This window comes from Trypanosoma theileri, assembly GCF_002087225.1.
Source record: "Trypanosoma theileri isolate Edinburgh chromosome Unknown TM35_Tth_93_V1, whole genome shotgun sequence".
Classification (NCBI taxonomy): Eukaryota; Euglenozoa; class Kinetoplastea; order Trypanosomatida; family Trypanosomatidae; genus Trypanosoma; species Trypanosoma theileri.
The window spans coordinates 1,221-12,930 of record NW_021639935.1 but is presented as its reverse complement, the minus strand read 5'-3'; the positions used below and the strand labels follow the sequence as shown (position 1 = coordinate 12,930).

The 11,710-nt window shown below is 42.7% G+C and overlaps 5 protein-coding genes across 5 annotated transcripts; all 5 read right to left on the bottom strand.

The window, feature by feature from the left end:
* Window positions 1–421: 421 nt before the first annotated feature.
* Window positions 422–763, bottom strand: TM35_000931040 (uncharacterized protein; the record flags this gene model as incomplete). The annotated part of the gene is made up of 1 exon (XM_029031511.1): window positions 422–763. One exon carries the CDS (start codon window positions 761–763, stop codon window positions 422–424), a length of 342 nt encoding a protein of 113 aa, XP_028877190.1.
* Window positions 764–4,645: 3,882 nt separating this feature from the next.
* On the bottom strand, window positions 4,646–4,951 carry TM35_000931030 (uncharacterized protein; the record flags this gene model as incomplete). Its single annotated transcript, XM_029031510.1, has 1 exon — window positions 4,646–4,951. The coding sequence occupies one exon, from the start codon at window positions 4,949–4,951 to the stop codon at window positions 4,646–4,648; it is 306 nt and encodes a 101-aa protein (XP_028877189.1).
* A 2,635-nt stretch (window positions 4,952–7,586) lies between these two features.
* On the bottom strand, window positions 7,587–7,943 carry TM35_000931020 (uncharacterized protein; the record flags this gene model as incomplete). The annotated part of the gene is made up of 1 exon (XM_029031509.1): window positions 7,587–7,943. The coding sequence occupies one exon, from the start codon at window positions 7,941–7,943 to the stop codon at window positions 7,587–7,589; it is 357 nt and encodes a 118-aa protein (XP_028877188.1).
* A 1,265-nt stretch (window positions 7,944–9,208) lies between these two features.
* Window positions 9,209–9,637, bottom strand: TM35_000931010 (uncharacterized protein; the record flags this gene model as incomplete). The annotated part of the gene is made up of 1 exon (XM_029031508.1): window positions 9,209–9,637. One exon carries the CDS (start codon window positions 9,635–9,637, stop codon window positions 9,209–9,211), a length of 429 nt encoding a protein of 142 aa, XP_028877187.1.
* An 885-nt stretch (window positions 9,638–10,522) lies between these two features.
* TM35_000931000 (uncharacterized protein) lies at window positions 10,523–11,083 on the bottom strand (the record flags this gene model as incomplete). Its single annotated transcript, XM_029031507.1, has 1 exon — window positions 10,523–11,083. One exon carries the CDS (start codon window positions 11,081–11,083, stop codon window positions 10,523–10,525), a length of 561 nt encoding a protein of 186 aa, XP_028877186.1.
* Window positions 11,084–11,710: the final 627 nt, after the last annotated feature.

Genomic DNA, 11,710 nt, shown 5'->3' with positions numbered 1-11,710 from the left:
GTTCTTTTAGCAAAGCGACACGGCGCGTAGAGCTATGAAGCCCGATACGGCTACAACTGAAACAGCGTGCCATGCTGGATGGTGGTGGTGCTGGATTTTTCTCCTGACACTTCATGGCGGCCTGTATGAAAGGATTGCCCTGTTTTTTTGAAGCCCAACGATGGCCCCCGAATGGCCTGCACCCTCGCCCCCGGAAGCCCCTTAACCGTTTTTATTGCCCGCGCCATTGCGCAAGGCCATCGTCCCATTTGAACCCGTTGCGCCGCCACCCCTTCACTACGAACAGGGCGCGTTCATTGCAGAAAATCGCCCCATGCCTCGCCATAATCTGGGGAAGGGTTCGCCGGCATGGGAAAAACTTTTCCCGGCATGCGGTCGCCAATTGGTTGGGCAATACCCCCTCAAATAGTCCATTATTCCTTTAAAAGCAAGATCCGCTCCTCTGGCCTGGCGCCGCCGTTCCTTGCTGGCAGCCGGGGGCCCTGTGATCCCCTGAAATCCTAATTTTAGGCCATTCCTGGTGCGCCGTTGGTGCCTTATCCCGTTTCCATGGGCTTTGTGGTAAATCAATGGTTTTGTTGAGGGCGTTGCAGTCATTCCGATATTTGTCTTCCGCCGCGCTTGCATTGGGTTGCTCCCGCACTATTTGTTGCAATAATTCCACCGCCCGAATCTCTCTTTGAACGAGTTGCTGCAGTGCTGCCGCGGGTTGCGCTTGCTTTTCCCCCAGTTGCTTCTGAATCGCCCACAATTGTGGACGCATTTCTCTCATTTGTGTTGTTGCCCCTGTGGTTTAATGGCAAATTTGTGTCATTTGTCTTTGCATCTCCTGGACCTTTACCTTTGCGTTTGGCTCTGCCTTAAAACTGTCGTCCCCCAATTGCGTTCCTGCACGTTGCTTCTGGTGGTATGATGGTGGTTGTTTTTCTTCCAATGCCTCCCAATCTGCAATGAACCGTACACGTAGTTCCAAAACGGCATGTGGAAAAGCCGCATCTCTTGGCATAGCGAAACTCATCGTGGAAGGGCGCGGGCCTCCCAATTCATGGATGTATTTGGCTCCATTTTTACCATCAGTATGCCGTTTTCGAGTGTAAACAAATTATCCATGTGATAACCTAAATGCAGAGCTTCCTCTGGATGAAATTCAAATGCAAAAGCCGTAGAGCCGTCATGGGCCAGAAAAACTGCGAACGCCTGCGTACTGGTCAACCGCGCTTTTCTGAAGTAGGACAGACGGATCATACTTATCATTTTCATTATTTATAAGCTTAATTTTTTTCAGAAAAATACGTTTGAGAGAGTGTGAAGATGAAAAAGAATAATCATATTGCAGAAGTTTAAGTCTATACACCATTTGATTCCTATTAACGTAATACTCGATCATTTTTTTCAGAAGCTGTCAAAAAAAAACACTTTTGGAAAGAAAAGGGGAAAACGCCTCACCCAAATGACCCCAGGCAAGTTAAAAACCCAAGGGAAATGCAGCCACTTTCAACCTGCAGGGGCGAAGAAAAAAAACCCCACCGGCATCATGCCGAAAAACATTTTCACTTTATAATCCTTCTCGTTTTGTGGTTGCCCGGCGGTTGTCGCCTAAATGGGTTTAACCAAATTTCTTGGAGCAAACCCTCATGTAAGCAGAGGATATCAAATCCATTCACCGAGCGCTAGCTAAATAAAGAAAGAAAAAACGTATCTCCATCAATGGAACCCACGGCGTCTCTACAAACTATTGCTACGATGTCGGCCACTCTAATTGGTTTCAGAAAGGATTATTCTTTTGTTTTTGAACCAAAAAAAAAAAAAGATGGGAAATTGAAAACTCGTATCACGAAAGGGAATCGTGACATATCAGCCTTTCTGCCGCCAACGGTTGCAGAACGTCATCCGCAAAAAAAAAGGTTGCAAGCGTCCCACTTGCCAAGAAAAAAAAAAACTCTTTCTTTTTTTCTTTGATTGGATTGCGTGTCAAGTCTGCCAAACCATGCGCCGGAAAGGCCCCATATCGACAAATAAGTGGCGCCAAGAAGAAGGCAAAACCGGAAAATAGCACCACCGTTTGACTGCGCGGGGTTATAAAAAAAAAATGGGGAAACATGCCTTCCCAAAAGGAGATTGGCTGGATTATGTGGGCCAGTCCCGAGACGACACAGCACAAAAGCGCAAACGATTTTCACACAATCCATTCAGTCACAGACGTTCCTTGAGAAGTGCTGTGAGGGCCGACGCCTTTGATGCCATTATGTTGCACCAAACAGATGGCCCCGCCTAAAAAATAATGGGAATGAAGAAAACGCAAATTGCTCCCGAGAGTCAAAAATTGATAGAAGAGGAAGGTGCGTGCGATTGATTTCTTATAACTTCAACATAGTAGGTTTATCCATTTTTTTAAATTTTTTTTTTCATTTTTTGTTTTGGGTTGGTTTGTTGATTTCCAACCCCATTGATTCCCACCAATAAAGGCCGGCAATGGGAGAGTACGGCTCGGCAGTTAACAATTGGTAGTTTCCATAAAGTTTCAGGAATCGTACCCCAATCCAGCAAACTTAATTATATCTTGATAATCGAATTGGAATTTTTTCTTTTACCTCGTGGCCGCCAGTAAAAAAAAATAACAAAACTCAAGAAACAGCAAAAAGAAAAACTAGATATTGCTCTTTTTTTAATGCGTTTTATGCCTAAATACATTATTTCCTTGATCCTATGAACCTCATTTCAGAGAAACAACCCGCGATGCACCAGGTGGTGGTTGAAACCATTTTAGTTGTATGAAAGAATGATGGCAAGCACCGTGCGCCTGTCGATAACTCATACAAAACGACGGCCAAAAACACGAAAATTCAAAGATTATTGGAAGACATATTTTCATTTATCTTTTGGCGGTTGGTTGGCATCACTTTTTTTTGGGAAGTGCACGCATTTATCTCCAGATTTTCACTAAAAAAAAGAAATGCAATGGAAATAGCCATAATATGCAAAGTGTTTTTCAAATACCGTTTTTTTTTTTTTTTTTTTACTTTTCTTTATGGCTTAGATTGCTCTGCGTAATTGGCAATGTTGCGCAGAGAATATATATTAGTTCACTGGGCCCCGGCAATTTTGTAACGCGCTGCCTTTGGCCAAGCTGGGGGTGCCATGATGTCAGAGTTTTCCTTATGACTAAAACTTTCTCGAGATACAATGGCCATACGGAAAGTCTGTTGTAAATCTTCTTTCGATCTTGTAGTTTAAATCACTTCTTTGGTTATCATATAATTTGATATTTCACTGATATGATCTCCAAGAGATTACCTAATCCCAGAAGATGTGCTTCAGGAAATGCTTTGTGGTTGATATATTTCTTTCTTTTTCCATCTCAAACACTTTGATTTATACACATTTTGAGCATTAAAATACTGTTTCACTCTTTTTAACCCAATTTCTGATGATATTACAGAATCCATTTTTACACATTGACGGTTGATCTTTTTTTTTTTCTTTTTGCATCTAATAAGTCGAAAGATTAATTGACAAAACCCTTATAAGGGCCGGCGATTCGCTTGTCTGCCGAAAACCCTCCTGTACCACAACGGCGGCCCCCTGAGCCTTAAAGGGGAATTAAATAGTTAAAATTATTCCTTGAAACATTTTTTCCGCTTAACTTCGTTAAGGATCTATAACGGTGGGGTTTTGTAGGAAATTAGGTGTAATATTTTCAGGTTTCCCCAAAACATCACAGATTTATGGAGACTCTTGCTTCTAGAATGTGCCTGCGTTTCCGGACGTCATGGGTGAAATCGTTTGATTCACGGACCACAAATTTCCAGGTTAAAGCAACGAGCGAATCCTTTTTTTTTCCCTTCCCACATCGTTTTTTTTTATGGACCGTCTCCATTTTTTGGCCCAAATCGAGTGGAAATACAAAAAAAGAAAAACACCACTGCGACCACTCAATTGGTGGAGATAAAATAAAGACCGATTTGGAAAAAAGAGCAGTTTCCCTTATGCATCGGGCGTGGCGCCTCAGAAAGTCACGGCGGCGTTTCCCGACCCTTCCTCTACAAACTGGGCGGGCGGCCTTTCAATTCTAAACTAAAAGAATTTTTTGCTTCCTATTTGCGAAGAGTTCCTTGTTGAGCCGAGTCCTTTCAAAAATATGATGCCGCGAACACAAAGGAAACCAATCCGCTCTTGTTAATTGGCACATTGGTTTTTTGGAACTTTACCTTTTTCTTCCTAAAGTGTAAAACGTTCGCTACAGCAAGTCACGGGAAAATACTTTTTAGAAAGTGTCCCAAAACACATACAAGGAAAACTATACATTTATTGGTATGTAGTGCCTTTTTTTTTCTTTAAGTAAGGAAGTTTTTTTTTTTTCTGCAAGAGGTTTCCTGTACCACCCTTAGATTTGATAATTAGCGAGGCTCACTTTAGGTATTTTTGCTTTCCCCCAGGGCTCCAAGAAAACATCTAATTCATGAGGCTACAAGAGTCTTTATCGGACCTCAAAATATCTCCAATACTGCCTTAAATTGTTTCTTTCCTTTTTCTTGCGTTTCTTTTTTTTTTTATTTTCCGTTGCTCGTAAAATCTAACCGCGGCAGAGGTTGATGCCAGTTTCCTGTTTGCTACCTTATGTGAATTCCGAGAACCATGGGTGTTGTTACATAATGGCATTCCGCATATTTTCAAGATAAACTTTTGAAAGAAGATTTAGTTTAAAAGAGTTTAAAATCCCTTCGGCTTCCGCCATCGGCGCCTCTTCCCCTGCTTTAGCTTGGATGGGTTCCACTCGCCTTCGCCTTTGCAATGGAGAAATTTGCTGCAGCGCCAAAGGAAAAAAAGGGCAAAGAAACAGAAAGAAGAAATTTTCAGCGAAATACATATATGCCAGGGTCGCTTCGTAAGGCGTGGTGGGGTGGCTGCGCCTGAACTCTGGCCTAGTGATGGCGTCTGTTCTTTGAGCCATGTGTACGTTTTAAGGCGTACAATATCCGACCAAAGAACGCATACGCAATATAAGAAACACATACGAAAAGCTGTGATTTATTTTAAACCACATCAATGCCAGAAATGACTGCTATATCTGGGTCTTTGATTATTATTTTTATTTTATTTTATTTTTTTTGACCCCACGGACCAAGTGCCAAAACAGCCGTTTAACAAGCCCAAGGGTTCCAATATGCAGATGTAGGGTGTTGCCCTGCGAGTTGGGATTCAAGGGCCTGCCTCACCTTGGTGGTGGTGACGCGGTGCCCCGGTAAGAAAATCATATCCACTGGAGTATCTTCTTAGGGCGGCTGGGGAATCATAAATCCACACCTTTTCCCGGCATGCGGTTGCCAACGGCCAGGGGTAAAACCAGCAGACCTTTAGTACCAGAAGCAAATCTATTACCACAATAATTGTTAGCGCTTTTTTTTCTTAAAACGAAATAATAGAAGAAAGAATTACTTGGAAATATACTACGGTAGAGGTTATTGAACGGTATAAGGGTAAACAGAGGCGCCCTCACACGTCCGTCAAGGGAAAAAAGTGAGGAGGACCAGGAAATAAATAATCCATTGGAAAGGTTCAGTTATCTCCAATACAGATTTAGCAAACGAAAAAGGGTCATTCAATCATGTTTCTTCTCTATGGTTTATCGGATGCACGCTTGAGGTGTTAAATAAAGTTTTCACCACCACTCTAAAATGGCATGCCGCCTGAGAAACGCGAAAACGGACACATAAGCAAATGGTTCACTTTCTTACCGTTGAATGAAGCTTGAGTGGTGTAGTTCAAAATGGGTTTTCGAATATGGGTGAAGAGAAATTTGATAAATCCAGAAAACCAGTTCAACTTATACGGAGTCTCTTTTTTTTTCTCCTCTGTGTTGGATGAATGTTGTAGCTGCGCAGCTTTATTTTTGATAAGAAAAAGAGTGTATTGACATATTTGTGTCTGTGTGTAAATTATTTATTGGGATCTTATAAATATACCAAGACGGCCAAACGCGCGTAGAATTAGAAATTGGACAAGCGGAGGGCGGAAAGATTAAAAATAAAGGGGAGGGATTCCGTACAGCCTTTGGGGTGATTCCCAACTTAATTGTTTGAACAAGATGCTCCAACTCCATGAACCACCACCCCTCGCAAAAATGACACGAACCTTGCCTACTCCATAGAATGGGTGGAAGGCTAAAAAACGCCTACCCAACAACCCCCTCCCAGCCGCCAGGCTTTGGCAGACGAAGTCTCCGCAAAACCTTCTCTAATGTCGGATTGGAGTTTTTGGATGGTGTTAAGAAATCGATCGGGATGTTTTCCAAAGCACTCGCAGAAGGGGATACAAGATGGGAAATGACCTTTTTGGTAAAAGAATACCCTAGCCTTACTCCCTCTTTAAAGAAATAAAACACAAGAGAAAAAATATTTTGTTTCCATGATTGTTCAAACAAGTTTTGATGCATTATTTACATATCTCTATCAAATCTTTTCCCGATGATGATTGCTAACACATAACAGAAACTAACGAAATGGAAGTGCTGAGAAGCCCTTTTATCCCGCTTCCCGCTCGGGGCGGAGTGGGTTGGGTTGGGTGGGCTTTTCAGAAACTTACTGTTAGGCAGACTGTAAAGATAAAAGAAATAGAATTTGGTTTACCAAAACCCATAAATCTGTAGTTCCAAAAAGTAAGGCTTTGCCATTCTTATCGCAAGCTTTCAAAAAAAAAACCACGAACCACGCCACACCCAAACACCCCTAAAGAAAGAATGCGAACGCTGTCATTTTGCGGTTTGCTTCGCCGTTTGTCGGTTGGATGGGGCAACCGCCGGGGAGGGTGTCGTCCAAGAGCTTGGCGGCACGCGGGCGAAGTCCACTCAGCGAGATGTGGTCGGGATGGTGGCAGAGGAAAAGCAGGGAGCCACGGAAAGTTTTCCGGTGCTCCCTGGCCGCAACAAGCTTTTCGAAGGGTCTGATGCTACCAGTCTTTGCGCCGTTACATCAAAAATACGAGCGGTAGGTTCTGCATAAAAAGATTTTCAAGTATTACAAGTTGAGTCAGGTTATTTTATAGCACGGATAATTTTCTTTCGGGTAAAATAAATGCAACAGGATTGGTCTACTCCAATTTCCCCTATAAAGGGGAAAACGGGAAAAAAAGAAGTATCTTATATTTTTCATTTTTCCCCCACCGCCTCTTGTGCTTAAAATTTCTTCCTTTGAAAAAGGTTTCCAAAAACATAAATTCATTATTGATTCTTACGAAAAGAAACTACAGAAGGTGTCGCCTTTTTGCATACTAACCAAACGTCCAGTCCCACAATACGTCATCTCTCAACGTCTTGCGCCCCTTTTGGAAAAACACAAAGGGTAGAATTTATGCCTTCAAGGCAACTCGTTCCGCCAAAAAAAAATTTGAACAACTCCACAGCGAATTTGCAATTCCTATTGAGAAAGTAATGGTTGCAAATTGCGGTCCCAATTTGTTCCATAAATCTGAGCGATGGGGCGACCCGATCGTTTCCAGCGTGATAGAGTGGCCGCCGACTCAATTTTCAGTAGTCAAAAGGACCAATTCTTAACCAACATGGGGTTGCAAACCAGGGTGCAACCACTCAATTATCCTACGTCAGAAATCGGGAAACGGTTTTGGTAGACTCCTAGCCCAGTTTTTAAACCCATAGTGAAACGTGCAATATTTAGAAATTCACTTAACCCTCTTCTATCGAGACAATTGGCCCGCACCACTTCCCAGAGGGACGCTTTAAAGAAGAATTCTTTCAAAACGGAAAAAAAAACCCCGGCCACTGGGGAAAACTCGACTGGATGACGGCTTGCGAAGGCCATGGAAACCTCTTCCCAATCATGAGCTTTTTTTTTTTTTCTTTTTGGCCAAATGTAAAATGGAGTCGCAGACGTTCCAGTTTTTTCTTGCATCAGCCCAAACGATCCCAAACAGCAGGAACCAATGTTCATTCAACAAAATCACTCAATGGAGCGTTCTTGTTGGCATTCTGCACAAGTAAACGCTACTATTCTTCTCGTGGGGCAATTCGAAATCGCACAGCGTGCCAAAGCATCCTATGGCCTTGAACGATTAAGTGAATTTCTGATCCTTACCCTCGAGAAGAAGCAAATGCAAAGTTTTCTCTTTACCCTGTGTTGGTGGGTCAATCATCTCTGTGATGTTTACAGTTGTCACCCAATAGTACAGAAAGTGTAGAACATATTGTGAAGAAATTCTATTTGACCCAGTGTGATTTCCCAGTTGTTTTCCCAAACGAATTTTTTTTTTTCGTCACTTTATGGATGTTACTCCAATGCAACGGGCCATCAAGAATAATACATAAATATACATAAATACAATTTGTTTTTATATTATGTTTTTACTACCGTTGGGCATGTAGAGTACGCATTGGTAATGAAATTACAATGGATCTCGTAGGTGGCATGAACATGTATTTTTTTCTCGCATCTCTGAGTCCCCTCAGCGGCCAAATCTAATTTCCGCCACTGGAGGGCATAATTGTTACTATCTCTAGGGTCCCTGCCTCTCCTTTTTAGCAGCATTCACATTAAAGTGAAATATGTAAAAGAAACTGCTGCTGATAGCACGCTGATACGCACCACAGGACATTCTTTGATAAAGTTTTGTCCCAGTACGACTCTGCTGGCCCCGGTGCTGTATTACGTTTGTAGCTTATGAACCCAAAAAACTCTCAAGAGTAGAATTTGCTGGCCCATGACTTCCCTCAAAACAATAAGGGATAATGGGCATTGACTCCAACTTTCGATGGACAAACGTCAACAAGGGGAATGCCATTTGTAAGAACGCATGTATTGAAAAGAAAAATAAAAAGAATTTGGTTTTTATGGAGACCACCCACTTCAAACATTTATTGAGTGCATTTAGTTTCCTTGAATAAATTCTAGTGTTCCACTTGGCCATCTCGTTTCATATTCAAAAAAAAAATGAGGAAAAACATTGCCGGGGGTGGGGTTCGAACCCACGTAGCTTGCGCATAAGAACTTAAGTCTTACCCCTTTGACCAACTCGGGAACCCCAGCGCGGACATCCCAAGTGGCTTTTGAGCCTTTATTGAGGATAAATAAAAAACTATTGGTTGGGTACGCTCTCCCGTGGTCAAAACCATTCTCAAGCCCTCTAGGGTGCAAACTTTTCTTAGCCGCAAAAAGCCATTGGGGAACGGGGACGGTTCCGGCTGTAGGTTTATTTTGTTTTATCTTCCAAAGGCGCTGTAAAAAAAATAAATTTTTTTTTTTCGGCAAGCAAACCGGGCCCGAAGAAAGAAGTGCAACGGCAAAGGTGTCACGGCAATTTCGACGATCCTTTCCGGAGGGGTGGTTAACCCCAAAGCGGGCCGATTTAATTTATTTGCCTGTTTCCTGGAGGGTGCTTTCTCTTTTCTCACACACCCCCCAATGGTCTCATGAGTATCCTGATGAACCCAGATCCCGGGAATAAACTTTGCCGTTTGGTTGCTGGGAAGTTGTGCCGCAACTGGGCCCTCAAAAAAGGGTTTGTATACGTTCTGAACCCTTTGCCGCTTCGAAGCGTGCGTCAATGTAAAACTGTAAATTGGCCCATGCGCGTTTAAAGGGTTGGTTTTATTTGGACCGCCTGGGTTATGGGAAATCTGACGCATCATCTGCCTAAAAGCGCTGCGTTGGCGTTTGGTTGGGGGTCTGGTTCTGGCATCAAAAGTGTGAATGCGTTCTTTCGGGAACCCTTCCGACCCTCAAGAACTTTAGCTTGCCGCTGGGGTTTCCCAAAGTTCTCAAATGAGGAAGGGCTTGGGGTACTCCTTTCCCGTTGCTTTTTTGCGGGCTTAACCAAATAACAATTTACCAAATCATATCGTGTACTTTTTTTATGAGAAATAGGAACAATTTGAGCGTATTTCCGCCGGCTGGCAGGAAGATGAAACCCTGTTGCCGGCCATTGCGAGAACCATTTCCTGCATCCGAACTTCGTCCCGTTGTAAAGCAAAACCCATGTAACTGCTACATTGGACCTTATATTCCCTAGTATTATATTTTTTCGAAGGCTTGTACAACCGAAAATTTTTTTTCACCTTCCATTTTATACCAAAACATGCTTGCAGTAGTAATGAAACCAGGATTTCCATCCTTGTGCTGCAGAGAATTTCCAATATAGCATAATTAAAGGTTTTATTGTATCTTTTTCAAGCAACATGTGCAACTTCATGCAAGGAATCGTCGCCATAGATTCTTGCAAATCGTGCGAGTTTTGTTTTCTACCTCTCCGCCTTGAAATATTGAGAATTCGTTTTTGTCTCCATAACGCTCTGCCCAGCGCGAACTGCCTTCAAAAAAAACAAAAAAAATTCGGAAGGCTGTGGGAAGTAAATCGGCGTCGTCGCTGTGTGTAAAGTATTATCAAGCCCGCCTTTCCTCTTCTCCAGTGGTCTTGGGGAACTGGTGGTGGGGCGACGCCGAGAAGCCAACGATCTTCCATAACATTTTTTTTTTTTTTTTTTTTGTACGGTTTCATGGTGAAAATAATATCTTCTCTACCTTTCCATTCCCCCGGGGCACACCTGCCGGGAACCTTGGGTTTTAGGCGGCGTCCTGGGCACGTTTCTTAGCGCAAGGCGGTGGTGGCGGCCGTTAGGGGTTTCTTCGGGATCGGGTGAGCCGCAAAAAGGGACCCAACAAAAGAGCTTTCCCAAAGCAATCCCAAGAGGACGGGTGGGTTCCGTGAACCTCACCATTTCCACAGCCGCAAACCCGAAAAGGGAACCGAATCGGGAACCAATGGAAAAAAAAAAATGTTTCGAGAAAGGCCCGCGGCGCCCGTATGGGGTTCCTCGCGCCGTTTGCGTTGGGCTCGGCCTTCCGCCGCCAAGGAAACCCAAAGGAGAACAACGCAAATCCCGGATCAACCGCCCTTTTGGGAAGGGACCGCGGCAGGATCGGGTGGCGTGATTTTTCCCGGCGTGGGGCCAGGGAACGGCGACGGGGAAAGCAAACGGGGGTCGACCGTTCGTGTGGGTTTTTTGGTGGGTATTTCGTGCGTTTTTTGCTGTGGTTACTCTCTGCGGCGGCGTTCGTCGTTTCCGGGGGGGAATCATTGTTTTTTTTTTTTTTTTTGAATGGGGTGACTCACGTGTTTGTGGTGCGTCCAGTTGGCCTTGATTAAAAAAAAAAAATTAATTGCGAGACGTGCTGACCTGCTATTGTTCCTTTGGTATTTTTTGATCTTCTCACACTCTTATTTATTTATTTTTTTTTCTGTTTTTACCTTCATGAGAAATTTTATTATTGCCGTAAGTTTTGATGAAAAACACCGTTATTTCTTTGATATTAGCGTTTTTTTTTCGTGTTGTTAGCGGTATTGTTTTTGGTGGGGCGCTATTTTTCTGTTATGTAGCCTATGTAAAAAAAAAAAAAAAAAATAGCGGAACTGCCTTCATCAAATAATTCAGGTAATTTATCTTGGTCATGATTTCTTTTGCTTTTTTTATTGATGTGATTTGTTCACAGGTAGCTAAGATAATTTTATTGGAGTAGTTGTTTTTGTAGATTTCTTTTCTTTTTTTTAATCTTAATTCTGTGTGGTTTTCATAACCTTGTTTTCTATTAAAGTATATTTTTCTCATATTTTTAGTCTGTATTTTTTACTTTATTTTTGTATGTCTCCTCCATCTTTTTACTGTGATTGGGCTGTGTTACATGTCTTTTTGTTTTTATTTCCTTGT